Source organism: Monosiga brevicollis, genomic scaffold (genome assembly GCF_000002865.3).
Source record: "Monosiga brevicollis MX1 MONBRscaffold_3 genomic scaffold, whole genome shotgun sequence".
NCBI lineage: Eukaryota > Choanoflagellata > Craspedida > Salpingoecidae > Monosiga > Monosiga brevicollis.
The window spans coordinates 2,145,539-2,172,390 of NW_001865040.1; the positions used below are offsets into that span (position 1 = coordinate 2,145,539).

Here is a 26,852-nt window from a genome sequence, read left to right on the forward strand (position 1 = left end):
AGAGGATGCAATGGTGGGCGGGGTTGGCGACGGGGCCTTTGCTGTCGCATCAAGCAGCTGGACTCTGTATCCACAGGGTTACCGCCATCGCGCAGTTTGGCGACGTCCTCTTGCAGTTCTGACTCGGAGCGTCGAGGTTGCGCTTGATAATACTTTTGAAAGTCCTCGCAGGGAACGCTGGGTAGATCAAAAGGGTCGTCTGAGTGACTCTGCGAGTGTTTTGGATTTCCGTGCTCATGGGGAGTTGAGCTACCAGCAGCCACCGTCGTAGCTGCTGTCGCTGCTGCCGCACAACTGCAAGCAGCCCAATGGTCCAGTGAGGCGGCAATCACAGTGATCGTGCAAGTGTGCCAGCCAGCGAAAACCGGGTCGACCAAGAGCCCTGCAATTCAGAGGAAACAGGAGGGATCGGAGTCACTGACCGCTTCTTCACAGCGGGTGTGATGGTGTCCAAGAGGGCAAAGACCTTCTCAATGACGAGCGCGGCGCGCTTGGCTTGAGCAGCATCCTAAGCGAAAAGGCATCAGATGTCAAGCTCGACCTACGCTGTATGTCAGCAGTTGCGGTGACACAGAAGTCGTTCTCACCTTGACAGGCAGTCGCTGTGCAGCTGAAGCTAGGTGGGCTGCGCGCCAGAGAGACGTAAAAGCCGTTTCCAGCTGCTGCTTGCCACAACTAATGGCCTTGTTGTGAAGACGCTCAATGGTTTCATCGGCTTTACTGCGCTGTGTCGGTGCCGGATAAGTTTCTGCAAACTTACACAGCTCCTCAAAGGTTCGCGGCGGGTGAGGCGCCATGTTGCCAGACCACCTTGACCCAAGGCCAGGTCTGGTTGTGAGTGACCGCCAAGGTCCTCGTGGTGGCACACGTCTGCTGCGTGATTACTTCCGTCTCTGTGCGCTAGGAAAGCTCGAATCGAAGCCAGACGTCGTACATGTACAGCGTCAAAAAAATAAAAATGGAACCCACGCAACTGAAGGCCGACCTGGTGGACAACCGCTTCGCAGGCAGGAGAAAAGCAAGGGGCCCAAGGCCGGCTTGAGGAAAAGGAGCGTGCCACATCAGCTAGCAGCACAAGCGCGCTGGCTCCTTACGAATCCCTACGACGTCAGTCCCGGTTCACTGTCAACAGCAGGCGCTGCCGTTTTCGGCTGCACTCAATTCGACTGACACTGACGGCTTCTCACACACGTAACGTCGCCAAGCTGGGCGATGGTGGAGAGAACATCTGTTCTAAACACGTGTTGTATATCGCCGTTGTTAATGCGTGTTTCTAGTTCCATCGCCGTCTCGAAAAAATCACTCAATTGTCAGACAAACGAAAATTTCAAAAGACACAACACGCACATTCGAAAAAACCGGTTTTTCCAGTCAACCACCACACGCACACACACACACACGTTAGTACTTGTTGCCACACACACACACACGCACACACACACACACAACACAGGGCACTACTTTCGGATTCCCAGTAGGTGGCACCACCACAGAACCGCTCCCCCCCCCTCTCTCTTGGTCCCGTTAGCCCTTGTCATTTGATTAGCCCTGAATAGCATTCACCTCGCCATCACCCCTTGGTCCCCTGGCCCTTGTGTCTGAAGGGCGCTCTCGGGTTTTGTCGTCGGGGTCATTGGCGGTAAGGTACGTACGACCACTTGTCCTCGTCATCACCGTCCGGCCTCGGTTAACCCTTGCACCACCACTTGTCCCTTCTTCCCTGTCTCGTGTTGGGCGTCGTCATCGTGAGCCGCGTCAAATCGTTGTGTCGCGACCTAGTCTTGGCTCACTGCATGTAAACCTGCTCGTCCCGCCGCCACCTCGCCCAAGCAGCCCGTCTTGTCAAGGGGCAAAATCATTCGCCAAAACAGGACGACAGCCTCGTCTTCTGCTTCTTTCCGTCCTTTTCCATTATTGAATTTTTATTAAAATAACGGCCCAGGCGTGGTGGCATTGAGCCTTGACCCACCCCTTGGTGAATAGCAACCGCAGCCATGGCGCTCTCTGAGGAACAAGCCATGAGCATCCTCGACTTCAAGGCTGAGCGTGTCGATGTGGCTGTGCTGGACCAGCTGGTTGAATACCTGTACATGGGTATACCCGGCTCCCCGCAACAGAAACTGGCCGAGCAAATTCTGAGCGAGTTTCAGCGTCACAGTGATGCCTGGCAGCGTGTCTATCAGGTCTTGCAAGAGTCAAGCTCCTCCAATACCAAGGTTCGTTGCCCTTGTCCCTTCTTTTGTTGACCGGTCGACTGGTACTTGCCGCTCAAGGAGTCAGAGTGGCTGCAGTGACGTCCTGGCCACCGCATACTCATTTGACACATCACTCATCACTTTTGCCCTCGTACCCAAACTCAGTATTTTGCCCTCAACATTCTGCTGAACAAAATCAAGTCAGAGTGGAAGATCCTGCCCCAACAGCAGACGGAAGGCATGAAAGACTTTATTGTTAACACAATCATCCAACTCTCCTCCAATTTCGAGAGCCTTGAGGTAACCCCGCCACCACGGTCGAGGGGTCAATATCGAGCCCAGCGCTCGTCGCCTGGTGAATAGACTATTCAATTGCTCACCGTGCATCGATCGCCGTGCTTGCCGTATCTAGCGAGAGAAGCTGCTCCTGAGCAAACTCAACGCCGTACTTGTTCAGGTATGCTGACTCGGTCGCGTCCACCTCATGTTGCGCTGACTGGATCGTGGCCCTCTGGCAGTAGCTTGCTGGACTACTGACATCTCTGCGTCCAACACAGCAGTCCCCTCATCATTTGCTGATGCATCACATTCGCCTTTATTTGCAGATTGTGAAGCAAGAGTGGCCTCAGCGCTGGAAATCCTTTGTACCCGACATTGTTGGCGCCAGCAAAACCAGCGAGTCATTGTGTCAAAATAATCTTCAAATTTTCGAGCTCCTGTCCGAGGAGGTCTTTGACTTTTCCAAGGGTCGCATCGTGCAGGTCAAGGCTCAACATCTCAAGGATGCCCTCTGTGACGAGTTTGGTGCCATCTTTGAGCTGTGCCAGTTTGTCATGGAAATGTCCAATGTGCCTTCCCTGATCAATCAGACGCTCGCTACTATGCTGCGCTTCCTCAACTGGATCCCCATCGGCTACGTCTTCAGCTCTGATCTGGTTCCCTTGCTCGTCACCAAGTTCCTGGGCGTGCCCCTCTTCCGCAACGCCACCATGCAGTGCCTTGCCGAAATTGGTCAGTTGTCTGCTGCTTGTCGCTGCTCGGCCAAACCGACATACCCGCCATCCGCCCCCTTTCTTGGGACCGCCATTCCGAGAGGTCTTGCTGATTGATTTTCACTCACGCCTGTCCGTTTTTGTTTTTGTTTGTTTTTCTTGATCGACTTGCGTAGCGGCTCTGCCCGGAGACATGGCTGCCACCATGAGCCCTGACACCCTCGAGGAGATTAAACAAAAACAGTTTTCGCTGTTCCAGCTCATTTTGGAACAACTGATGCAGATGCTGCCACCCGGCACTGACGTCCGCGGTGCATGGGAATCCTCTTCCATGGAAGAGCAGGCTTTTATTCGCTACCTCGCTCTTTTCTTCACCTCGTGGCTTCGGGAGCACGGTGCTCTGCTTGAAGTGGCCGGCGAGAAGCTGGACATGCTCATGTCAGCGCTGCGCTACCTCATCATGATGTCCAACATTGACGACAAGGAGGTGTTCAAAATCACCCTCGAATATTGGAATGCCTTGGCCAGCAGCCTGTACAACGAGTCGGCGGGCTATCGCTCATATCGCGCGGGCAGCCTGGCCGTGGGCTCCGATTCCACTCGCAAGGAGATGTACGCACCCATCATGTCCGAGGTGCGCATGGTCATGATCAACAACATGGCCAAACCGGAGGAGGTGCTCGTCGTTGAGACGGACGATGGTGAGGTCGTGCGCGAGCACGTCAAGGATACGGACACTATCGAGCTGTACAAGACCATGCGCTTCACCCTGGTGTACTTGACTCACCTGGATTGCTCGGACACGGAGCACCTCATGACCCGTCAGCTCAGCGGTCAGGCCTCGGGTGTCAACTGGAATCGCACTGCCCTCAACAAGCTGTGCTGGGCCATTGGCTCCATCAGCGGAGCCATGACCGTGGAGGACGAAAAACGCTTCTTGGTGACGGTCATCCGCGACTTGCTCAACCTGTGCGAGTTTCAAACAAAAAAGGATGACAAGGCCGCCATTGCTGCCAACATCATGTACGTGGTTGGCCAATACCCGCGCTTCCTGCGCGCACACTGGAAATTTCTCAAGACCGTCGTCAACAAGCTCTTTGAGTTTATGCACGAGAAGCACGAGGGTGTGCAGGACATGGCATGCGATACCTTCATCAAGATTGCCATCAAGTGCAAGAGCATGTTTGTGGAGTTGCAAATGGGTGAGGTCTCTCCCTTTGTGGAGGAGATCCTCAGCAAGATGGCCGTCATCACCATTGACCTCGGTGCCCAGCAGGTGCATACGTTTTGTGAGGCCGTCGGTCACATGATCGCGGCGGCTCCAGCCGTGACCATGCAAACGCAGCTCATCGCCAAGCTCATGGAGCTGCCCAACCGAGAGTGGGCCCGCATCATTGCCGATGCCACGCAAGATGTGTCCGTCTTTGAGCAGCCTGCCACCCTCAAGTCCTTGGTCAATATTCTCAAGGCTAACACGGCCGCGTGCCGCAGCATCGGCGACCCCTTCCTGACCCAGCTAGCCGCTATTTACTTGGACATGCTTTCCGTCTACCGCACTCTCAACAACAACATTCATGAGGGCGTGCGTGGCGTCAAAGCCGTCCCCACCAGCCACCTCAAGGCCATGCGTGCCGTTCGCCGCGAGATTCTCCGCTTCGTTTCAACCTGGATTGCCCGCTGCTGTGACCCCGCAGCGGTTATGGAAAATATTATTCCCTCCCTGCTCGAGGCAGTCTTGGGCGATTACCAGGAATCGGATCCCGACGCCCGTGACCACGAAGTTTTGGTCTCCTTTTGCACCATCATCAACCGTCTGCGTGAAGCTATGAACCCGTGTGTCATGAACGTGTTTGCAGCAATCTTTGAAAGCACGCTTTCAATGATCAAGGATGACCTCGAGGGCTACCCGGAGCACCGCGTTGCCTTTTACAACCTCCTTCTTGCTATTGTGCAGCAGTGCTTCCAGGCCTTGGGTAACCTCTCGATGCCCCAGTGGTCTGAGTTCTTCTATGCCATCATGTGGGGCATCAAGCATCCCATGCGAAATGTGTCGGATACGGCTCTGAAGATTGTCAAGGAGCTGCTGGAAAAGCTCGAGTACGTGCCCAATTTGGAGCAGGATTTCTACAAGGCCTTTTACACTGAACTCATGACCAACATTTTTGCGGTTGCCACTGATTCCGCCCACCTCTCGGGTTTGTTACCGCGTGCCTTCCTTTGTCGCTGTGGCTGTTGGGCAGGCAATCTTTGTCGATGGTAGCATCAAGTCAGGGCTGTTGAAACTTCAAAGGAGCACCACCCCCACCCTCGTGCGTGAGGGTCAGCGCTCGCGCTTGGACTCACTTCTGACCATTTTTTCCTCCTAGGCATCAACTACCACAGCGCCATCTTGGCACAGCTGTTTGAAATTGTTGAGCATGACAAGCTGAGCTTTCCCCTCAACAAGGAGGACCCCAGCATGCCCAACCGAGTGCGTCTTTTCGCAGTTTGCCCATGCGCACCCGTGGTCACTCTCTTCCCTGCATCATGGATGACTTGATTTTTCTCGCGTTGTGCTCCGCCCAACTTCTCGTTCCCTCTGATGCGCTGTACTAACCGCGGAACCGCTTGCCGCTGGGTCGTGTTTCTGCATCTTCAGGTGTTTCTGGAACAGTGGGCTGCATCACTTCTCTCCTCGGCTTTTCCGCATTTGCAAAAGTATGTTGGCATGCTGGCGAAGCCATGGCCTCTTTGTGGTTGGGGCTTTGTGGTTGGGGGCGCTGGTGAGATGCCCGGCTGATGCGCTTGTACGTATGTTACGGCGCCCCATAGGCAACAGCTGAGCGTGATCGTCGACGGCTTTTTTGCATACGATGATAACTTGCCGCAGTTTAAGGGTCACTTTCGCGACTTTTTGGTCCAGTGCAAGGAGGCAGTTGGGCAGGACTTGGACAGCTTGTATTTGGCGGAGCGTCAGGAGCAGCTGACCGCCGCGCGTACTGAAAAGCAACAGCGACTGGCCACCATTCCAGGCATGATGAGCGCGGCTGATGACATGGCCGATGATTAAATTGTGAGATGAAGATGTGGGTTGTCCTAGATTCCATGTCCCTAGCTTTCCTGGGTCTGTGCCTTCTGGTCTTGCACCCCGGTCTTTGTTTTGACAGTGAGGTTGAATGTTTCCGATAACCTTTGTGTGAATCCTTTCTCCAACCTTGAGTTGTTCTTGCACCGCTCCAGTGGCTTGTTGTGTTGTTTGCATGTTTGAACGGGGTGCCTCCTATCAGCCTGGGCCCTGCGCACCGCCCCCTTGCGGTGTGCACCGTTGCACGGTGTCATGCATGCGCGCCTTTGGGGAAAGGAACGAGTTTTTGATCAAATCAAAACTGATCGCAATGCATTATTTTGTCTGGTGACACTTTCCTCCGTCAGCTCCACAGTGACCTGACGATGAAACACGATACAATCTCTATTTTGGGGCGCGTGGCAAACAGGCTTTGCGCGGCCAAACGACCACCTCAACTGAGTGTGGCATTTATCAGGGGAGTCAAACGCGTCGCGGACGCATGGGTCGCTCTCTTGTCGTCCTCATGCTGACCAGCGCAGTTTGTCGTTTGAGCTCTTCTTTTGCGTGAGCTTGGGAATAATGGCGTTGAGCTGAAGCGCGACAGACCGGCAGTGAGCGCGAGCTGATGTGAAAGCCTCACAATCAAGAGTTGGGCAGCATGTACCTTTGCGGGGTTGTACAACGCTGCTCTGGCAGCACGTAGTTCGTTGGGGTCAGTAAAGTCGGCTTCCAGATCTTTGGTTTGTCCCTCAAAATCAAAGTGCTCCCGGATCACGCCGTCCGAGCCAAACCGATGATAGAACCGGGTGTCCCGAACTCGGATGAAGAGGCCATCAACGCGTACGATCAAGCGTAGCAGGACCAAAAAGCTACTTGGCATGGCACGCTGGTACCCGTATCATCAGAGCGTAGGCGCGCGTCAAGCCAAGAGTGCACCCGTGAGATCGTGTGGCAAAATGAGGCCGCTGAGTCATGATGTCAGGCTCTTACCATTCGCACACTCAGCATTGCTTGGCCGTTATCACCAAAGTCGTCCTGCAAAAAAGGCGAGTCACAAGGTGAAAGAATGAGATGTGCGATTTGTATGTACAAGTAGTCTGGCCTGGCCGTGCCACCACCACAGAGGGTGCTTACGGCATAGAGAAATAGCTCTTCAGCAAATAGTATGCGCTCGGGCCGACTAAGGGCTTGATAGTCGATGCGCTCTTCCGTGGGCTCGGCAATCATGCCAGGGCTCACATTGCCTTGATACTCGGTGGTGTAGGTCCAATCAAATTCGTGCGCCGTCTCCATGTCGCGAGTCCAGGCCCTATGGTCGGCCAAGGCCAGCCGAAGCGTCCGATACAGTCAGGTTCAAGTTGGCTGTTCGAAAATATGGCGGTGCATGAACCAGGCTTACTTTCGAGCTTCTTGCCATTCCTCTGCATAGCCCACCTTCACCACGTCCTGGTCAGCCCTTACACCGTGAAGCGCTTGCACGGCATCAAACTAGGTAGCTCTGTGTTGTGAGTGACCGCCACGCGACAAGCGGCGAGTGGACAGGCGGATGATCTTGAAGCATTCGCGAAGCGGCAAAGCAAAAATGCAAAGCCCACCACGTAGGCAGACGGGTACGGGTCAAGGGCTCGTAATCGTACCGAGATGGTGCACTGGGATGGCAGGTGGGTGATTCGCAGTGTGTTGTTGGGGTAGAGCTCCTCCGGCAACGGGAAGGAAATGTCACGGGAGATGGCACAAAATTGACAGAGCTGCGCCGGATCTTCACTGTCGGCATTGCACGGAGGCTGTCGATGGCAACGAGACACGAGCATGTGATGTTTGGTCGTCTCGAAGTGCCAGTCGCCGATCGTCTCGCTTTCACGCTTCAACCCGGGAAGACGCGGCATGTTGGCTGCCATGCTCGCAGTCGTGGGTGTCCCCGTGGGAACTGACTCGGTACCACCGCCCGCTGCTGTCATCCTCCGTACTGCATGCGCCACGCACCACCCAGCCCTCCGCGTATCCTGCCCGCACTACAGATACTGTCCGCAGGCAGATCAACGCCAACTCCAGCGCTCTCCTGCCACACCACCACCACCAAACCGCTCACCGCCAACTGCTAAATGTCGCTCCCTCTCAGACTCTCAGACTCTCTCTCAAACTCTCGCTCTCTCTCTCTCTCTCTCTCCTCTCTCTCTCTCTCTCTCTCTCTCTCTCTCTCTCTCTCTCTCTCTCTCTCTTAAGTTTTCAAACTCTCTCTTTAAACTCTTTCTCTCTCTCTCTCTCTCTCTCTCTCTCTCTCTCTCTCTCTCTCGAATTTTTCTTCTCTCTCTCTCTCTGTCTCTCGTAAATTTGCAGAACAATGGCGCTGGCGCCTCCTCGCTAAGAGAGAGAGAACGGCTTGCTTTTGGATGTGGTGCACGGTGCCGTAGCAGGAATCGGCATCCAAGACGGTAGACTTGGGGTTCAGAGCAGCCCCGAAAATGCTCTTGGCACGCCACGTAGGCGGACTGTCCACAATGGCACCTGACGATCACCGTTTTTATTTGCATGGACATGCCCTGCCCGATTGCCCAGTCTCGCATTGGACTTCCAAACATGATATGCATCCCATCACGGCGGGCATCTTTATCCTCTGGGCTGTGATGGGCTGCTGCTTTGCCCTCTACACCAACACCAAATACAACTCGCTCGTCGTTTTTGAGCGTCGCCTGCACAACAGCTTCATCTCCAATACCTATTGGGTCTTGACGTTTGCCTGCTTGGCTGTCCGAGGCATTCTGGGTGCGCTGCGCTATGGCTACACGGCTTCGGCCGGCGGCGACCTGGATTTCGTCGTCTTTCTTCTAAGCGTACGTTGTCCTGAATCACGCTCGTTCGCACGCCTGGCCTGGCGAACATGACGATCTCAACCCGTGTGTTGGCGGCGTTGATGACACGACGCGTTTTCTGACCTTCCCTTGGGGTCCCTTGTGGCCTGCACGTTGCCCGTCTCGCGGGTGTTTAGGCCATCATGCTCGGTGCTGCCAATGTGTCTCTGTGCTGCGCTCTCCTGCATCAACGAAAATTTCGCCAGTTTCCTCAAGCCGAGCCGAGTATGTGCTGGTCTCAAGGCTCCGCCGCTCGCCCCCTCGACCTCGGCCAGGCTGTTTTGTGTGACTCTTTGTTTGTGCTGTTTGCAGGTCTCAACTCTCCGTTGGATAGCGAAGCGGCTGTGCTGCTTATCACCCCGACTCGGCGTCCCAAGGTGCGAGTGCTCTTGAACCGCGCGCCTTTGGGTGTCCTTGGGTAGACTCACCCCAAACCTGCACGTTCTCATAACCAGCAAGCCTCATCTGAGCGGGCGGCCTGTTGCACGCTTTCCCGGGCTCCGGTGGTCTTGTTGACCCTGGTCTTTGCCGGGTACACTGGTTGTCTGGTTGCACAGGTCTGTTATTGCTTTTGAGCTTGGGGAGGACTGCGTGTTTGTGTGTGTACCGTGGAGCAGGCAAGGGGGGCATTCCTTTATCCTCTCACCTCACAAGTCGTTTCGCGCCATTGCACTGCCCTTGGTGATAGGCCCTGGCCGTGCATTTTGTGCAGGAGCTGTACTGGGCTCATCTTGCTTGCTTGTGGCTCCTTCAATTGCTACAGGTGCGCGTTCCTTGCGTTCCTTTACACTTTTGTTTGTCACGCCTCCGCCGTGAGCCCTCCGGTTGATGCTACCGGCGGGGTGTTGGTGGTGTTGACTCACGCTTCTTTGTACCTGTCGCTTGCAGCTGATCTTTGTAATGCGCGTCGTTTTTTATGCGGGCGATTTCAAGCCTTCCGTGGGCATGCGGTGTCTCATCTTTGTTGGCGTGGTTTTCAGCTGTGTCAACGCCCTGCCGCCGTTGGTACGTTTGGATTCGCCACATCTTGCGTTGAATCTGGCGTATGGCTGGGCACGGTGCACGTGTTTTGCCCTCTGACCCTTGTGGGTGTGCGTGTGTCTCGCTGGCAGGTGTGGCAGACCATCCTGCCAGGCCGCTGCATCCTAAACGTGTTTAGTTGGGTAGATTTGATTCTCTTTGTGGACAGTCTCAGCATGGTGTTTTTCTTTGTCTTCTTACGTGCCGAATACCTGCGTCTTCGTGAGCTCACGCTCTACGAGGCCTATTCTCAGATCTCCGAGAGTTGGCGCTTTATATCCTAACCGACCGCTCCGCTTTTGCATTCCATGGGCGTGTGGATGTTTTGTCTGCTGTTTCAATTGGTGCAACGAAAGACTTTGCGTCGATTTACTCGCGCTCGCATCCGACCGTCTACTTTAGTGTAGAGGCAGGGTGCCTGCGTTTTCGTGCATTCGCTTCTCTTCTTGGACGTCGCTTTCACCCGTCTTGTAATTTTTATGCCATTTCAACGAATTTATCGTTGTTTTTTTTGCTTGTTCTTTATTTGTTTGCTTGTAACGTAAGTATGGGGCCGAGGTACCTCCATGCTGCATGCCTGATAGCAGGTGTCTATCCTAGATGCATGATGGCTGAGTCGCATGCCGTATGCCGTGTCTTGCGGCAGCTGACCGGCCAACACGTCATTGACCAATCAATCTAACAATAATGTTGTCGTCATTAAATTTTTTCCTCGACCTCGGTGTGTTATTGAACCATCCCAAGAGGAGACCCCAAGAGTAAACATCGCATCATTAGACGTTGGTACGATGGCACATCGAACCCTTGAGACGAATGTCCATCACGAAACCAGGCGGAAGGAAGCACCGTAAACCTGCACGCATCATAAAGAGACCATGGCATTGAGATGGCGGTAACAGACCACCCGACGTCTCGTGCCCAAAAAGAAACAGCAAAACAAAAAAAACAAAATGTATCCCCTGCGAGGCTCGAACTCACGACCTCAGGTTTATTAGACCTGCGCTCTAACCAACTGAGCTAAGGGGATGATTGATGAAGAAAGAACGGCTTAATACAATATAAAAATATGACCAGTTATCGTACATTGTAGCCAAACAAAAGAAAAATGTATTGTCAGCACGCCCAGCAAAAAAAAACACAAAACATTCAATGAGAATGAACAAAAGAAAAGAAACTTGACACGCACCCAGGTTCATGTACCAGCACCCTGGTTTATGGCCCACCACCCTGGTCGGCAGCAGTGTGAAGGGAGCGCACCCGGTCGAAAAGAAACACCTTGTCGGCGAGTGAAAGAAAAACAAAACAAAAAAAGGTGTATCCCCTGCGAGGCTCGAACTCACGACCTCAGGTTTATTAGACCTGCGCTCTAACCAACTGAGCTAAGGGGATTACTTGTTGAAATGTGCTGTTCATAATATAACATACAAATGGCGTTTTTACCTTTTCACAACGAAATTTCCACGAGCGACAAAATTTTTAATTTTTTCTCTCTCTCTCTCTCTCTCTTCGTGTCGTCGTTTGAGGAGCCTGCAGTGCAGAGCTGGTTCGTAGTTGGGTTGAGGGTCTATGCTGGGCGATCATTATGGATGAGGAGGCGGCGGCGTTGTGCGTCGCACGCTGGCGGTGCTTGGCTGGTAGCTTTATTGCCGACGCGGAGAGCCTGACCCTCACCGATCTCTCCGAGGACATGCTGGTTGGCATTCTGGCCTGTATTTTTGCTCGGGACTTTGTCTCGCTCGACGACGCCCTCGTCTTCATTGCTAACGACGTTCTTCGTAAGCCTTTCTGCCGCAGTCTCGTGGAAGCACAGCACGGATGGGTGTTGACTCACTTGCTATGCGGCGGCTCTCACCTTGCTATTTACTGTTTCCTTCAAAGATTTGCCCTTGGATCACATCAGCTCGGCTCGGTTGCGTGCCAAGTCAGTCGGGGACCTCAACAACCTGGCCGAGTTGCTGCTTGAGCTCCAGCCGCTGACGGCATCCATGCGGTCCTTTGACCAAGGGCAAGACCTGATTGAAGAGTCGGCTCGAATCAATGGCTCTGGCCCAGGGCCAAATCACTATCCGGCTAGCCCCACGGTCCCTGCAGCTGCGGCCAAGGCCCCGGCGGTTGTGCCTAATCTTCCGCCTGCAACAGACACAGAGTCGAGGCTGTCACCTGATAGTGTAGCCATACGCAATCGTCTGCTTCAAGAGCGCGCCGAGGTGGCCTCGCGTGCCCGCGAGCTGCTCGATCAGGCTCGGCGGCAGTTGGCAGCAAGTCAAGCAACAAACTCTGCGGATGAACCCATCAATGCCGCTGAATTAAGCGCAGCTAAAGTTGGGGACGGCGAGTCAAGAGTCCAGTCTTTCTCCGTGTCAGCTGTCCATCCAACGAATCATTCAGCTACGGCAGATCCAAACTCCATAACCGCCTCAGCAGGCTCGCGCTGGACTCGGAAGATTGCCAGCCCGGAGAGGCGTGTCGCTGCGAGTTCAGATTGTCGTGTCGCTGCTGGCACGCCTCCTGCCCATGATCCAAAATCCAGCTCTACGACGCCTCCTCAGATCAAGCCAGATCTTGTCAATGCTCGGCCGGGGCCCCCACTTGACGACCTCAGCCGAGAGCATGGTGGTCTGCGTCGTCAGCAACTTCTGAAAGAGGTGCTCAATGGCGTGCAGTCTAGCTCCGAGACCCCGATGCCGCACCCACCCCACGCCAGCCACTCGAAGCCATCTGCAGGCTCCTCGACACGCCGGCCGCGTCGTGGCAACAAAACACACCAGAGCAAGCCGTCACCACGCTCTGCCGCTCGAGCACTGAGTCGAACACACGCGCAGTCGCAGGGCAGTCGCCAGCGCACAGCAGTGGTACGTAGAGTCTTTTGCTGGTGGGCCACCCCCCTCCCCCCCCCCCCGAATCTTGGCCCCGGATGTGTTGCTGACATCCTGTCCGTGTGCAGCCGGATCTGGTTGAGCGATTCCGAGGTGTTGCTCTTAGCCCACATCAACAGCGCGCTCTTGAGGCGCGCGAGGCTAAAGTAAGCGAATTTCTCCCCAACTGCAGGTGCTCAACACCATCCTCCATCCAAGCGAACGTACTGCACTATACACTATACACTATACTTCAGCTGATTGCAGCTTGCTCACCTTGGGCGGCCATGGGTTGATAGCGCTTGCAAACCATGGCAAGCAATCGCTTGCACCAGGCTCGCCACACCACGCGACGAACACGACGAGAGGAGCAAGCCGTGGCGCAGGACGTTAATAATCTCCAAAGTCTGGTCGAGCGGTACGTGCCATTGATATGAGCTCGAGCTGTCCAGCCCAATGGACCCGAAGACGCAATGTTTGGCAAAAGAATGTCCATCCCCAACAGTTTATACTTTGATGCCTTGAGTGTTTCATCCTTTTCACAATCCATTGGCGCTCATGTTTCTGTTGCGCAGTAATTCCAAAGCAGCCGAACGTGTGCTTCTATCAACGCTCAGCACCAAACAGGCCATGGCAGTGCGCGCCAAGTACGTGTTGCCCCTTCATGATTGGTCGTGTCACAGCCGCAACGAGACTCAGATTATTTGCGTTGGGTTTGTGCCCCCTGGTCTTTAATAGGCTCAATGCTTTGCGCCAGGCCGAGGCACGCACGCGCCGCTTGTATCACGAGCTTGTCTCAATGCAAGCACTCAAGGGCCGGGCCGCCCAGTCCGCGGCCCAACAGTTGCTTTTGCATGCCGTCGATGGCCACATTCAAGAGTCCTTTGCATTGTTGCGTGAGGAAGCACCAAAGTGGCAAGGGGATGACGCCCCGACAGACCAGCTGTTAGCACTACGAAGCTTGTACCAGGTAATCAGCCAAGGCGCATGTATCTTGGCTAGCTTGTGCGAGGATGGGCCAACTCAATCTTCCCTCCACGCATGCTAGGAGCGACTGGCGTCAATTGATGCCTGCTTGGTCTCGGCCAAAGTGCTACCCCACGAAGAGATGGTGTTTGGCACTGATGACGAAATTGCCGTCCAGGCGCCACAACAACTGCCAAGCAGTCATGTACGTCATTCCAGCTCGTTTCAATCGACCCGAAGCACGTCTCATATGATGCTTGCTGGTGAATCTGTCTGCGCCGCGTAGATTTATCATTCCCAAGACCAAGTGCATTTTCGTGGCGACTTGTCACGTCAGGCCCAGGTTTAAGCATTCGTACCCACGAAAAAAAACTGGTATCTTCCCAAAATGTGAGTATTGTGTTGTTCAGGCGAAATGAGTCAGAAATCAACTACATGCGTGGTCACTGCCAAGCCTAAAAAGAGAGAGAAAAACAAAAAAACAAATCAAGATCTGGAGGAGTGGAAAAAAAAAGAGCCACTGTCGGCAGTTTGGGAAGAGAAAGAAGAAAAGGTTAACATGGGCCTTGAACATCCATGCAATGTCTCAAAGGGAAAAGTGAGAGGACGCGCCCCGGCTAACAAGCCACGACCTGAGGCAAAGCCTTTGAAAAGGGAAAGTCACGCATAGAAGAGGGAGGGATGAAGAAGAAGAAGAGGAAAAAGGAAACGCAGAAGAGAAACAAAAAGAGAGAGGCATCATGGTGCTCAAGAAACAACAGACAGACATGAACCAATTCAAAGTCGACACTGGGCGGAATGCCAAGGAGAGGACCTTGTCCTGGCAAAAGAGCAAAAGAGAGACGCTTCGCATGCCAGGTGTCAACTGCGCTGGGTCTTGCTAAACGCGGCACTTGATCCGAGCTGAGGCAAATGCAGAGGCAGATGTACAGGCAGTGCGGTGATGAGATACTCGCTGGATCAGGGTCGGGCATGGAAGGAAAGTGGAAAAAAATTAAGAATAAAAACATGAGTGCCGTGGAATGAACTCACAATGGACGCGCTGAAATCAATCGAGTCGGGTAACCTAAGAGAGACAAGCGGTTATGCGGGCAATATGAGCGAAATTGGGACAGGTTGGAAAGAGGCGGTCTAGCCTTGCCACAGGCGACCGATGAACAGTGTAAAAAAAAAAAAAAAAAAAAAAAAAGAGCAGCAGAACACACGGTAAACTAACCCAGGTAGGCTCTGTGAAGAATCATTGTGGGAGGCCTGGCTTGCGTCTGCCTCGTTTTGACTGGTGCGGCTACGACGCGATGCGCCCTTGGGCTTTGGCTTGCTCACCTATGACCGATGGCAGAATAGCCACGCGAACAATGTTCAATGCTTTTGTAACGAACGAAAGAAGAGGCGGGCGAGCCACACGAGCTGATTCATCGTCGAGTTGGCTAAATTGCACTCTTGCAGCTCACCTTGCCGGTGGCATTTTTGGGACCACGTGATCGGCGACGATAGAGGCCAGATCGAAGCTGCTCGGCATGTGAGGGGTCAATGCTCCAAAAGGCACCCTAAGTCGTTGGTTAGCCTGGTGAGGTAGTGCAAGTCTTGTGACATGGGTCGGGCCGCTGAGGTGTATCTGACGACCTCAGGCCAAGACAAGTAAGGTATCGCGACCGACAGCAGCGTTACCTTGCCAGGGTCATCGGGCCCACGTGCGACGCGCACAAACGCCTTGTTGAGCGAGAGATTGTGTCGAATGCTGTTCTGCCAACCACTGGGATCGTCCATGTCGTAATACTTGTAGGTGGTCATGATAAACTGATAGATGCCGGCTAGAGTGATCTTGGAGTCGGGGCGCGACCATACCGCCTGTCCGTGTTTTGGTGACCCGGGCCGAGGCGGATGGGAGAGGTTGGCAACAAGGTTGAGCCAGCAGACGAGGGGTGGTGAAGCCAGAAGAATAGCCGAACGAAACCAAGACAAGCCCGTTGGGCGAAAACAAGCAGCGGGCGACAGTGTTGACCTGTGCAATCAAAGTTGAATATGAATATGGTGGCTTGGCGTTGGTCAAACGCCACGGTTCATGCTCATCGCCTCCGAGATCCATGGCGGGGTTATCGTTTACGTCCATGCTGTCATTAGAGTCAACCACGGACATGGCAGCAGCCAACGCTTTCGTTGTTTCACTAGTGCGTCGCTTGGCAGATCTATTCCCACAACCACAGTCGTCCAGAGGCATCATGAGTCAGTCGAGTTGGACATGCATGCGGCTTTTCGGCCAGACGAGGCGAGCAGCAAAGGCGAGCGAAGCGGACTTTGATTTGCTGGCAGCACTCGCTGTGCTGGTGCTGCTTCCTCTCCGGGACTTGAGTGGCGCTTTGACAGCCTTTCCTCCTGCCTTGGCTGGAGAAGCCTTGGTGGTTGTGGCGGTCGCAATTGGGCCTGCGGCATGTGGTGTGGCTGCTTGGTCTCTGATTGGTGCCTCGGTTTCGGCAATCTTCATCAGCTAGGAGGGTTTCATTTCACAGGAGAAGAGCGAGAAGTGAATGGCGTGTCAGAAGGCCAATCGGCAAGAAGGCACGAGTTGAGACCACGGTCTGGGGTTGGCGAGCGGGGTTATTGCTCTGGCAAACCTTGGCAGCGATGCCTTGCACGCTCTCGGGCTGATCCAGGGGCAGATGTGCGGGATCGGCCTGGTGGTGCTCTTGAATCATGGGAGCAAGTCGCTCACTCTGCAGTGGAATCACGCGACACCACGCGTGAGACAAATGAGCCTCGCTGGCATGGTAGAGTGGGCATTGCGCGACAAAGATGATGCCAATTAAGCTGAGCTTGGGCGTGGAGGGGGCCTCGCCAGCTTACCAACTGGGCCGCAAAGTCATCGCGACCACCAGCCACAGGACTGTTGCTGCGAGAGTTGCTGCGAGAGTTGACACGCGTCACGATGGAACTGTTTGGCAATCTATTCATGATCAGAGGAGAGTGAAGTTGTGGCCAGGTGAGTTGCTCCAACAGCAGGTGACAGGTGATTGGAATATGGCAATGGCAGAGTTAGGCGAAGAAGGAAACCAGCAACAATTGCTTTGGCACGTACGTCACAATGTCATTAGTGGGACTGGGGCTTCGCGAGTAAAGTTGGCCCAAGTGCAACGTGGGGGCGTGGGAGATGGGCTTCACGGATTGGGACACACGGCCAATGGGCAGCAGAAAATAGAAGCAAACATCACCAATTTGGATGGCCGTCCTGGAGCAGACAGTCAACGCATGAAGTGAGTTACAAAGTGGGCACCCAAGTGAGTGAAGAAAAGGCATTGCTCAGAGTCGCTCAAGGGGCGGAAGCACGCACTTGGTTTCAAGGGGCACGGCCGTGTTGGGTTGGAATAGCTGACCATTTACCACGACGCCGTTCTTGCCAATGGGGTAGAGGATGAACTTGCGATGGTCAAAGTTGTACTCGATGGTGGCGTGGTGGCGCGAAATGGTCCGGCTTGGTCCCAGATCCACATCAATGGCTGTCTCATCGCCTTCCACATGGCGCCCCAGCGTGACCTTGAGGGTCTGAAGGTAGTAGACAAAGTTTTCGCCTTGGAGTTTGGCATAAGCTTGAACAGCGCCTGCATGGGGTGGTTGAAGGGGGCCGCCGGAGCGGGCAGCAGGGTTGCCACGGGCCGCAGGTCCGTTGAGCGGTGCAGCACGCACCCCGCCCCGTCCGGCGGGAGGTGCCGAGGTGTCGGCCATTCGTGTAAGTCAATGGCAGACGTCGCAAGAACGTATAAAAGTGGTCGGAGCTGCTGCGGGTACAATCGACTATGCACGCAAGTATGATTTCACCCGAAACCTAACGCTTCAGGGCAAGGGAAACGGGGCAAACTGCTCAAGGCCAGGTGTAGGCCGCAATGCTCAAGGACATGACGGTCGGGCCACCAGCATTGGTTGAACAGCAGAGCAGCAGCAGCAGCAACCCGGTCGAGGCCGCTTCGGTGTGTGCAAGTTGTTGCTTTCAGCCTTGCTGCCTTTGAAATCACAGGTTTGTAGCGCTCCAAAGCCCCAAGGCGCGCCCAGTTCTGAGGTCTGGTGTGTTGTCTGGAAGGGGCGACGGGCTGGCCAGGAAGCGCCAGACGTTGAACTTATGTCGTCTTGGTGGTCCAGACCACAACACCACGCCAAGCGTCGAGTGTTCAAATGCAAAGGAGTATAAAACTTGCTGTAGTGCTCAGACAGAGCAGGCATTTGAGCCACACTCGGCTGCCCTTTGTCAACTCGTGGACGGCAGCAGCAGCAGCAGCAGCAGCACCAGCAGTTGTTGTTGTTTGATAAGTGGGTGAGAGAGTGAGAGAGAGAGAGGAAACAAATGAATGAGAGAGGAAGAGAGCGAACCCATAGAGAGAGAGAGAGATGAATTGAGAGAGAGAGAGAGAAGAGAAAGAGAGAGAAAAAGACAAAAGAGAGGAGGACACCGATGACTGACATTTGGTAGTCCTCATGATGAGTTTCTCACATTTTCCTTGATTAATTTTCCTTGATTTGGAAGACCAGATTCGGCCAAAAGGGAGCTGAGTCAACACTTGAATTTGGGGGTGCAGGTCAGCAACATGTAGGAAACACGCTGAAGCACGACAATGGGCCAAAGACAAAATCGGCGCAGCAAAAGAAAAGACATGAGAAGAAAAAGGCGCCGAAGTTTAGCGAGGCATCAGGATGCGGACAGTCGTTGCGAGGCAGCTCGGGCCAATTGTGCCGTCGAGCAGGCGCTGAATTTACTGCGAGAATTGAGCAGCATACGCCTCGGCCGCTGCAACGGCAGCCGGGACCTAGCGACAAACAAGGGGCATGCCAGAGTGAGAGTCAACACGCACAGCAGGTTCGGCCATTGTCGGTACGGGCAGAATGTGGCACTAACCTTGCCATCCTGATCAGCCGAGCCTTGAGCGACGAGGTCGCGACCGCCACCACGGCCACCAAGGACCTTGTTCACCTCGCTGACCCAGTCGCCAGCCTTGAGGCCCTTGGCCACCAGTGCCTCTGGCACCATGCAGTTGAAGGCCACACCGCCCTCTTCAACGCCGAAGAACATAAAGGCCGTGTCGGGGCGACCGACCTTGAGGACCTTGAGGGCTTCACCAATGGCCTTGCCGTTGGCGCCGACCTCAAGCACCTCCACTACAACGGGCTTGGCTTCCTCCTCGAGCAGTTCTTTCGCACGCTTCTCAGCGTTGCCCGCCATGGCTTTACGGCGCTCCTTCAGCACATCCGAGTGCTTCTTGTGCAGCGCTTTGACTACTCAAAACAAAACAAAAAATTAAACAAAAATAGTTATAAAAAATGAATAAGCATCACCCTCCCCCCCCCCCAAAAAAAAAAAAAATAATAAAAAAATAAACTGGGGTTCCTGATTGCCTTGCTTCGGAAGCGGGCAAACACTGGTCGGCACAAGAACGCGAACCAACGAGACGATTTCAAAAGCACTTACGTCGGGAGCGAATCGCATCCTTGCGTGTGGCGGGAATGGCAGCTTGGCTGACCTCGGTATCCAGCGCCACCACCTCCTTCATGGTCAGGTCATCACGCACCTCGGCATCCAGGCGGTTGGCCTCGGTTTGCGCCTAACATCACCACGGGTAGCATGCAAAGGTCAGGTAACATCCCGAATCAACAAACAACCGCCATCTCAACTCAAAGGAGGACACTGGGGCGGGGGGCGAAAGTTCCTGACCGACCTTGCGAGCTTCGCTGCCAGTGACGGCGACAATGCGACGAATGCCCTTGGAGATGGCCTCCTCATTCAAAATGGCAAATTGCACGATGTCACCACTGTTCTTCACGTGCGTGCCACCGCAAAACTCGATTGAGTTGGCCAGAGCCACCTCCGAGACGGGGTCATCCAGCACGTCCTTGACAATGGCGCCCACAGACACCACACGCACGGGATCCGGGTAGGTCTCGCCAAACATGGCGCGAAGGCCATTGATCTCGCGGGCCGATGCCAAGGGCGCATCCATGGCATCCACGGGCTTCTTGGCGTTGACAACCTCATTGACAAGCTTTTCCGTTTGCTGGATCTGCTCGATTGTCATGCCCTTCTTGGCGGTAAAGTCAAAGCGCAGGCGCTCAGGCTCAACAAGTGAACCCTTCTGGTCGGCCTCGCCCAGCACCTTGCGCAGGGCAAAGTTGAGGACGTGCGTAGCCGTGTGGTTGCTCATGCATGGGCGGCGACGTTCAACGTCAAAGCTCAGTGTCAGCGTGTCGCCAACCTTGAGCGTGCCGTTGGAAAGCACGCCAATGTGAAGGCAGTATGGGCCCTTCTTCTGGACGTCCATGACGGTAAAGTCAAGCTCACCGTTGGCGTCCCGGAAGAAGCCCGTGTCATAGGTCTGGCCACCCTGTTCGGCGTAAAAGTTGGTGCGGTCCAGGACGACGCCAACGTTGACAGAGTCATCGCTGCCATCCAATGAGTCGACAAAGCCCGACTCGGTGCGCAGAGCCACAACCTTGGCCTCCAAATCCTTGAACTCGTAAGAATTGTCACCGACCAGGCCATAGTCGTACTTGAACGAATCGTCGGTGGCAGCGATGCCGTCCGCCTTGAGCTTGTCCAGGTCGTGCACATCCAGGTCGATGCCCTCAATGGCCATCTTCTTGCCCATTTGGGAGACCTTGACCGCCTCTTCGCGAGCGGCCTCAAACGTCTTCTCGTCAACGGTCAAGCCGCGCTCCTCAGCCATGACCTCTACACGACGTGAGAAGAGAACGGATGAGAAGAAGAAGCCAGCCAGGAAGCCAATTTGCATGCAGCCAATCAAGGGCCAACTCCTGTAACGTACTCGTGAGATCAACAGGAAAGCCGTAGGTTCCCCACAGCTGCCAGGCCACGTGTCCATCAATGACGCCATCGGTGGCCTTGTCAGCAGCGCGTTGGAAGAGCCGACGACCACGGTTCTGCATCAAGAACACGTCAGACGAGTTAATAATATCAACAGCGAAGATCAAGCAGCTCGCATGGCAGCTCGCGTGGCAAGCAGGGACAAACCAGGGTGCGGCGGAACTGCTTCTCCTCGGCCTTGAGCACCTCAATGACGTGTTCGGGATCGCGCTTGATCTCGGGGAAGGCATCGCCAAGCTGCTCCACAACGGTGGGTACAAGGGAAGAGAAAAAGTACTCGGGGGCCTTGAGGTAGTCCTCCGCAAAGCTATGTCCACCGGCCAGAGCAAAAATGTTATTTTGCAAGTCAAGTGAAAGGCTAGTAACATGCCTGGTTATGGTGACGACGATGAGTATTATGGGCCGAGGACGTACCGAACAGCACGGCGGATGATCAGGCGCAGCACATAGCCGCGACCGGTCTGCAGAAAGGATAGGAAGAGACGCGTTTCCGAGAGGTTTAAGGGATGGGATGCACGCGTGCGCGCTGTCGCAACAGGGCTAAGATACGTACGTTGTCGGGTTCACCGCCATCGGAAATGGAGATGGTCAGGGTGCGGATGTGATCGGCCAGCACACGGTAGGCCGTGTCGATGCCATCGTCCTCTTTGCCGACCTTACCAGCGTAGGGGCGGCAGCCGCAAACTTGTTGGATGACGTCAAAGTAGGGCTGGAAGACGTCAGTGTCGTAGTTGCTGCGCTTGTCCTGATCAAAGGGAGAATCAAAGTGGCATGATTGGCCCAAAGGAAAAAAAAAATTGAAAAAAAGAAAGCACAAAGTATCAACAAAGCTGTCTTTTTTAAAAAAAAAAAAAAAAAAAAAGGCACCCAGCTTCCAAATAATTGTTCAAGACCCTCCCCCGGCTGCTGTTTGTACCTGGAGGACGGAGACGAGGCGCTCAAGGCCCATGCCCGTGTCAATGTGGCGGGCCGGCAACAGACGCAGCGAGGCATCAGGTTCGCGGTTGAACTGCATAAACACAAGGTTCCAGCTGCCGACACAACGAGCCAGAGTGATGAGGGTGGTGGAAAAAGTCGAGTCGGCGTGATCGACCGCAGTCAAGGTAACAAGGACATACATTTCCAAAACATCTGGATCATCCTGGTTGACGAGCGAGGCAGCATTACGGCCACCGATGCGGTCGTAGTGCAACTCAGAGCACGGGCCACAGGGGCCAGTCGCACCCATCTCCCAGAAGTTATCCTGTGTGACCCAAGTGAGTGTTAGGATTGGCATTGACAAGTTTCCTGAGACTAAAGCCACCAGTGCCTAAAGAGCCTCGCAAAGACACTTCCCACGATAAAACAAGGTGTATCGTACCTTCTTGTTGCCGGGCAGCACGTGATCAGCCGGCAGGAGCTTGAGCCACAACTCCTTGGCCTCAACATCCTCGGGGATGTTTTGTTCGGTGTCACCCTCGAAATAGGTGGCGTACAGGCGATCAGCAGAAAGGCCATACACCTCAGTCAAGAGCTCAAACGACCACTGAATGGCTTCCGCCTGCAAGGCAAAGGGTAATTTGGTGAGGATTTGTGTGCAGGTGTGTCATGAACCGGCACAATGGGCACAGGTGCGCTGGTCGACCAGATTGACTCTTACCTTGAAGTAGTCGCCGAAGGACCAGTTGCCCAACATCTCGAAAAAGGTATGATGGTACGTGTCCTTACCCACATCGTCTGTAACATGTCACACGTGCAGTGAGTACAGCAACATGCGCTCGTCGCAAACGCACAGGCCTCGAATGTCCACGTGCGTGTTTGACGCAGAGTCAAAGAGTCATCTTACCGAGATCATTGTGCTTGCCACCGGCGCGGATGCACTTTTGGCTGTTCACGGTACGAGAGACTTTGGCCATGTCGCTGTTGGGGTCAACGGTGCCTTGGAAGACCTTCTTGAACTGGTTCATGCCAGCATTGCAAAAGAGCAGCGTGGGGTCATCGTGGGGGACCGAGGAGGATGAAGGCCAGAACACGTGCTCCTTCTTCTCCACGAAAAAGTCAATGTAGGTCTGGCGCACTTTGGCGGCATTCCAGTCCTGTTCCTGAGCCATGATGACAGGTGTGGTCGACAATGGCTATCAAACGTGCCAGGCCAGGCGGAGGGGAAGTGACACAACACGGCTGAGGTGAGGGGGGTGCACGCATCAAAGCATCAAAGCCATGAGACTGGGGAAAAAAATGCCAAACGGCTCATGTGGCCCTTTTAGCCAAGGTGCACAAGGGACTGGCCGCACCCGCAGCGCTTCGCGAGCAGGTCCGCTGGCACTTCGCAAGTAGGCCCAGGATCTGATGGGGATCGAAAAGTGGCGTTTCAGGCCAGACAGCCGGAATGCACCCAAGGGCCACGGTACAAGGGAAGCAGGACAACATCAACAGAGCCGTGAGCAGAAGCAACAGGGCACGCCTGCAGCAGGCTGCTGATCGCCGGAGCGCCATGTGATGCGCCGCGTCACGTCACGTGCACCACACAACATGCCTGCCTCTCCCTCCTTCCCAAACCCAGTCGTGGCTCGGGTTGAGAGCGGAGGACAGCAGGCATGATTTTGAGCATGCAAAACAGGTCGAAGGCCTGGGCTACTGGCCAGGCGAGCAGCCGAACGATGCCTTACCGCGCGAGCAGGCCCGTGATCATGAACAACATCAGCAGGTGAGGGGCGTGAGCTGGATGACAGACCTTCTGCTAAAGATCTTCTCGAATTTCGAGGCCAAGAGCGAATGCAGAAAACAAATATGAGTACGGCAGACGAGCAAAAAACACCAAGTCCTGTCACGTTTCATTTGCTTGAGTCGCCCCATCGCAAGCAACACTCGGAGCCACGGCGCTGCCATTTCTCCTCTTCAAGTCCAACACAACGACATCGTGTGTGTGTGTGTGCACGAACCGGTCGATCGGTAAAGTATAACACAGCACACACTCTACCACTGATCAAAGTGTATCAATATCGACATTTAAAGCCGTAAGCTGTCTTGACAGCGTCACACACTGTGAACCAACACGTGTGTGTGTGTGTGTGTGTGTGTGTGTGTGTCGTGTAATGTCGAGTGTAAGAGGTTGTGTGGTTACTGCAACCTGCTGCTGCTTGCAAGCCAAGTGGGGGATGTCAGATAGATCTGAAGTCAGGGTCGTGTCAATTATTCCAAAAAAGCGGGCGAGGTCGCATGGGACGGTGGCACGATTGTTCAACACACACACGGCGGGTCATGGTGTATAGCGTAGGACGGGTGGCATCCATCACCAGTGAAGGGGTGTGCATGTGCGCACGTGTGAACAAGGAAAGCGGTCGGGACAGAGCCCGTTCATGATCCTCGCAGGTGAGCATGACATTGAATTAGTTAGTAGAAAGAGTTAGTTCCACGCCAAAACCGCCTGTCGCAAGCGAGTCCCACGGTGAGCGATCTCGCACGGGCGATCATACCCATTTCCTCAGCAAGCTCCCTTCTTTGAATGAGAGAAGGCCGTGGCCAAGGCAAGATTGAAAAACATACCACGGCGGCCAGCAGAACAGAGAACCAAAGGGTGGGGGTTGCAACAGCTGCGCCATTGGGCAGGTCCGCAGTGCTTGACACCTACAATAAATATCATTGACCCCACAAACCGATTCGCTCATCAGGCCGAGCATGCCCTCTCGCAGTGCCCCGACACTACCAGTGTATTATGCAACGAATGCCTCCCCAAAAGAGACTTGTAGGCAACGGCTAGCAAAGAAAAAAAAATACCTCCGTCGGCTCGTTTGCCACCTCGGTGGAGATGGAGCCCACTTCGCCATCCAAATCCTAGTGGCCCAATTCCACATGAAACGGGCATGAGCCAATAATGTCGAGTCGCCCTTTATCATCGGCAACCACAGGCGTTCCACGCGCCCATACCTCGATGTTGCCCGCGAGCGAGCCATCTTCGGTCATGCCAACAAGAGCATCCCCGGTGGCCTTGACCGTTGTGCTGGACAAAAGGCGCACAAAGATGACCCAGCTGGCCGTTTCCCGGCGCCGAGACTGAGCGCGCACCACAACCACGTCGAGCTCCTCGACGCGAATTTCGCGCTCGTTGAGTTCGTTCACAATGGCTTGGCGAATCAAATTGGCGCTCAGCTCCATACCCGAAGTAAACTTGATCACAATGCGGACATAGCGTGTCTTTCCGGGACTATCAGCAGCACAACATGAGGGACAGGGCAGGTTGCGGGTAGGCCTCACATGGTTTGACGATTAATGGCCTATGCTAGCCAAGGCAAGGCTGGGCGAGAAAATGCATGTAGCAGGCTTACGCTGGAGTCGAGGCGGCATTGGTGAGGCGGCCAATAACCGTCAGCTTGGGGCGAAGGCCATCAGTATCATGTTCGCGAGACGGCAGACTGCAGCAGGCAAAAGCAAAGGAGCAGCCAGGGAGAAGGTGTATGAGCACAGTCACAGTCGAGAATGGTGAGGATGGCAAACTCGAATTGAGTCAGCCGTCCGTGCAGTCCTGCCGTACCGGAGCGTGGTCTGAGGGTTTGCTTCGTCACCAACAATGAGCCAGCCATAGTTGGGATTGGACATCATGTGGCGCACATCGTTGTGCACGTCCTCAAACGTCACGTTGCCTTCAGCCTGTACGTCAGCCGTCGAGGTCGTCAGGGCGTAGTAGTCACCGCCTTCATTGGTCCACGTTTCGTTGGCTTCCAGCATGGTGTAGAACCAGGTGGCACCATCAGTGGCTACGGCGCCATTGCCGCCGTTCTGTTAAAGAATCGCAGAGTGCGCACCAGCGTGAGAACGACCAGCACTGGACAGCATGACTACAACGCATGCGCCGTGGCTGCATGTTTGGCAGCATGTGAGGGTGCACACTGCAGGTAACGCCTACCGAATTGGAGGCAACGTCATTGCTACCTTCGGTCCAGTTCTTTTCAGCCCGGCGCAGGATGAGGGATGTGTCACGCTCGGCGCCAGTCAGAGTCAAATGAGCCGAAATAACTTCAATGTTGGCTTCATCGACCGGGGTCATGTCAAACTGAATCAAGATGCGACGACGGTATCCGTTGTTGGTCAGGCCAACAAACAGAGAATCGCACTTGCCGGCCCCAATGTGGTCTTCCTGTGGTCGAGACAAAATGAGCCCCCAAGCAGATGAGAAATGAACGGCACATGGCGAGAGATTTTGAGCGAGAATTTGAACGAGTTTGAGAGTTTGAGAGAGAGAAAATGAAAGTAGGCCTGACCTCGCCATCTGCAGGCTCGTAGAGGGTGGCATCCATTGCAGGGTCAAGCTCGAGAATGACTTCGTCACTGGCCTCATCCTGGTCACCTGTGCAAGTTGTCACCAATAGGGCCGGCGGGCTGAGGGAGTGCGGAATTGAGCATGGGGGCAACTGGCCTGAGTCGAATACGTACGGCAGTAGAGCTTGCCATGGCCGGTATCCTCGCCCAGGGCCATGCAGGTATTCTGGGGCAACGCGAGTGTACAATGAAATGATGTCGTGCGAGACGGAGAAGGTGCACCAGCAAGGTGCGCGGAGGCAGCGGGGCTGATCGCCACCCACCATGGGAACAGATGTTGTGTAGTCCAGGTCACCCATGCACTCTTCCGAGCCTCGATAGAGAGAGATGGTGACATGGCCTGTGCCGCAAGTCTGAGACATGGATGACGATTGGCACGATGAGCCAGGGGCGCGACAAACGAGCGGAGGTGGTTGAGACATCTCGCACCACCACGCCGTGCTAGCTCGACGAGTGCCGAACCTGCGTAGTAGACTCATTGGCGTCAACGTGCTGGCACACATTTTCTTCGCCGCAGGACAAGTAGGTCTCAGTGCCTGGGGTGCATGAGTCATCGGCAAAGCCTTGCCAGCAAACCTCGCTGCGGAGACAAGCATGAGGATGGAGGTGAGCCTTCGCGGGCAGGGGGAATGTGCGCTGCCGCTCGAGAGGGCCACGATCGTACCGGGCAGCGGATTGGCCAATGGTGAGCATCAAGCCCAAGACGGCCAAGGCCGTCATTCGCAGCGTGTAGGCCATGGCAAAGGAAAAGGCGGGGGACAGTGGGGCCGGACAC

The 26,852-nt window shown here is 54.6% G+C and overlaps 8 protein-coding genes across 8 annotated transcripts in view; 3 read left to right on the forward strand and 5 right to left on the reverse strand.

Annotated features, from left to right (window-relative positions):
- Positions 1-797, reverse strand: part of MONBRDRAFT_23157 (uncharacterized protein) — a gene marked incomplete at both ends in the record, with an annotated part of 3,560 nt that extends 2,763 nt beyond the window's left edge. The window contains 3 exons of the mRNA XM_001743454.1: positions 83-294; positions 423-508; positions 588-797. Of these exons, the coding sequence (XP_001743506.1) occupies positions 83-294; positions 423-508; positions 588-797 (508 nt within the window). The remainder of the gene's footprint in view (positions 1-82; positions 295-422; positions 509-587) is intronic.
- Positions 798-2,000: 1,203 nt separating this feature from the next.
- MONBRDRAFT_19782 (uncharacterized protein) lies at positions 2,001-6,560 on the forward strand. Its single transcript, XM_001743134.1, has 8 exons — positions 2,001-2,216; positions 2,361-2,495; positions 2,608-2,652; positions 2,801-3,210; positions 3,398-5,382; positions 5,554-5,657; positions 5,826-5,884; positions 5,999-6,560. Exons 1-8 carry the CDS (start codon positions 2,019-2,021, stop codon positions 6,234-6,236), a joined length of 3,174 nt encoding a protein of 1,057 aa, XP_001743186.1. The 5' UTR covers positions 2,001-2,018; the 3' UTR covers positions 6,237-6,560.
- A 337-nt stretch (positions 6,561-6,897) lies between these two features.
- MONBRDRAFT_6025 (uncharacterized protein) lies at positions 6,898-8,119 on the reverse strand (the record flags this gene model as incomplete). Its single annotated transcript, XM_001743455.1, has 4 exons — positions 6,898-7,119; positions 7,224-7,268; positions 7,368-7,542; positions 7,695-8,119. Coding segments are annotated over 4 exons (867 nt in total), but the record flags the coding sequence as incomplete, so codon positions are not given.
- Positions 8,120-8,557: 438 nt separating this feature from the next.
- MONBRDRAFT_36018 (uncharacterized protein) lies at positions 8,558-10,800 on the forward strand. Its single transcript, XM_001743135.1, has 5 exons — positions 8,558-9,064; positions 9,220-9,307; positions 9,395-9,459; positions 9,971-10,087; positions 10,195-10,800. Exons 1-5 carry the CDS (start codon positions 8,696-8,698, stop codon positions 10,384-10,386), a joined length of 831 nt encoding a protein of 276 aa, XP_001743187.1. The 5' UTR covers positions 8,558-8,695; the 3' UTR covers positions 10,387-10,800.
- Positions 10,801-11,529: 729 nt separating this feature from the next.
- Positions 11,530-14,593, forward strand: MONBRDRAFT_23161 (uncharacterized protein; the record flags this gene model as incomplete). Its single annotated transcript, XM_001743136.1, has 11 exons — positions 11,530-11,645; positions 11,741-11,877; positions 11,981-12,437; positions 12,705-12,954; positions 13,047-13,124; positions 13,257-13,375; positions 13,533-13,604; positions 13,696-13,927; positions 14,006-14,128; positions 14,210-14,255; positions 14,334-14,593. The coding sequence occupies 11 exons, from the start codon at positions 11,530-11,532 to the stop codon at positions 14,591-14,593; spliced, it is 1,890 nt and encodes a 629-aa protein (XP_001743188.1).
- An 805-nt stretch (positions 14,594-15,398) lies between these two features.
- Positions 15,399-15,961, reverse strand: MONBRDRAFT_3671 (uncharacterized protein; the record flags this gene model as incomplete). The annotated part of the gene is made up of 3 exons (XM_001743456.1): positions 15,399-15,470; positions 15,592-15,771; positions 15,926-15,961. Coding segments are annotated over 3 exons (288 nt in total), but the record flags the coding sequence as incomplete, so codon positions are not given.
- A 2,634-nt stretch (positions 15,962-18,595) lies between these two features.
- On the reverse strand, positions 18,596-22,872 carry MONBRDRAFT_14194 (uncharacterized protein; the record flags this gene model as incomplete). Its single annotated transcript, XM_001743457.1, has 12 exons — positions 18,596-19,179; positions 19,373-19,505; positions 19,620-20,629; positions 20,724-20,838; positions 20,930-21,089; positions 21,197-21,243; positions 21,336-21,527; positions 21,699-21,813; positions 21,901-22,025; positions 22,143-22,322; positions 22,422-22,498; positions 22,608-22,872. 12 exons carry the CDS (start codon positions 22,870-22,872, stop codon positions 18,596-18,598), a joined length of 3,003 nt encoding a protein of 1,000 aa, XP_001743509.1.
- A 1,816-nt stretch (positions 22,873-24,688) lies between these two features.
- Positions 24,689-26,815, reverse strand: MONBRDRAFT_6030 (uncharacterized protein; the record flags this gene model as incomplete). Its single annotated transcript, XM_001743458.1, has 6 exons — positions 24,689-24,965; positions 25,087-25,173; positions 25,293-25,537; positions 25,665-25,895; positions 26,020-26,430; positions 26,540-26,815. Coding segments are annotated over 6 exons (1,527 nt in total), but the record flags the coding sequence as incomplete, so codon positions are not given.
- Between the last annotated feature and the right edge of the window lie 37 nt (positions 26,816-26,852).

What these genes read in the sequence shown, in the direction of transcription:
- MONBRDRAFT_19782 (XM_001743134.1), top strand. Translation starts at nt 2,019, where the DNA reads ATGAGCATCCTCGACTTCAAGGCTGAGCGTGTCGATGTGGCTGTGCTG. An exon ending in TGATTCCGCCCACCTCTCGG is followed by an intron (nt 5,383 to 5,553) that starts GTTTGTTACCGC and finishes TTTTCCTCCTAG; the next exon opens with GCATCAACTACCACAGCGCC. An exon ending in GCTTTTCCGCATTTGCAAAA is followed by an intron (nt 5,885 to 5,998) that starts GTATGTTGGCAT and finishes GGCGCCCCATAG; the next exon opens with GCAACAGCTGAGCGTGATCG.
- MONBRDRAFT_36018 (XM_001743135.1), top strand. Translation starts at nt 8,696, where the DNA reads ATGCTCTTGGCACGCCACGTAGGCGGACTGTCCACAATGGCACCTGAC. An exon ending in TCGTCGTCTTTCTTCTAAGC is followed by an intron (nt 9,065 to 9,219) that starts GTACGTTGTCCT and finishes GCGGGTGTTTAG; the next exon opens with GCCATCATGCTCGGTGCTGC. An exon ending in TCAACGCCCTGCCGCCGTTG is followed by an intron (nt 10,088 to 10,194) that starts GTACGTTTGGAT and finishes TCTCGCTGGCAG; the next exon opens with GTGTGGCAGACCATCCTGCC.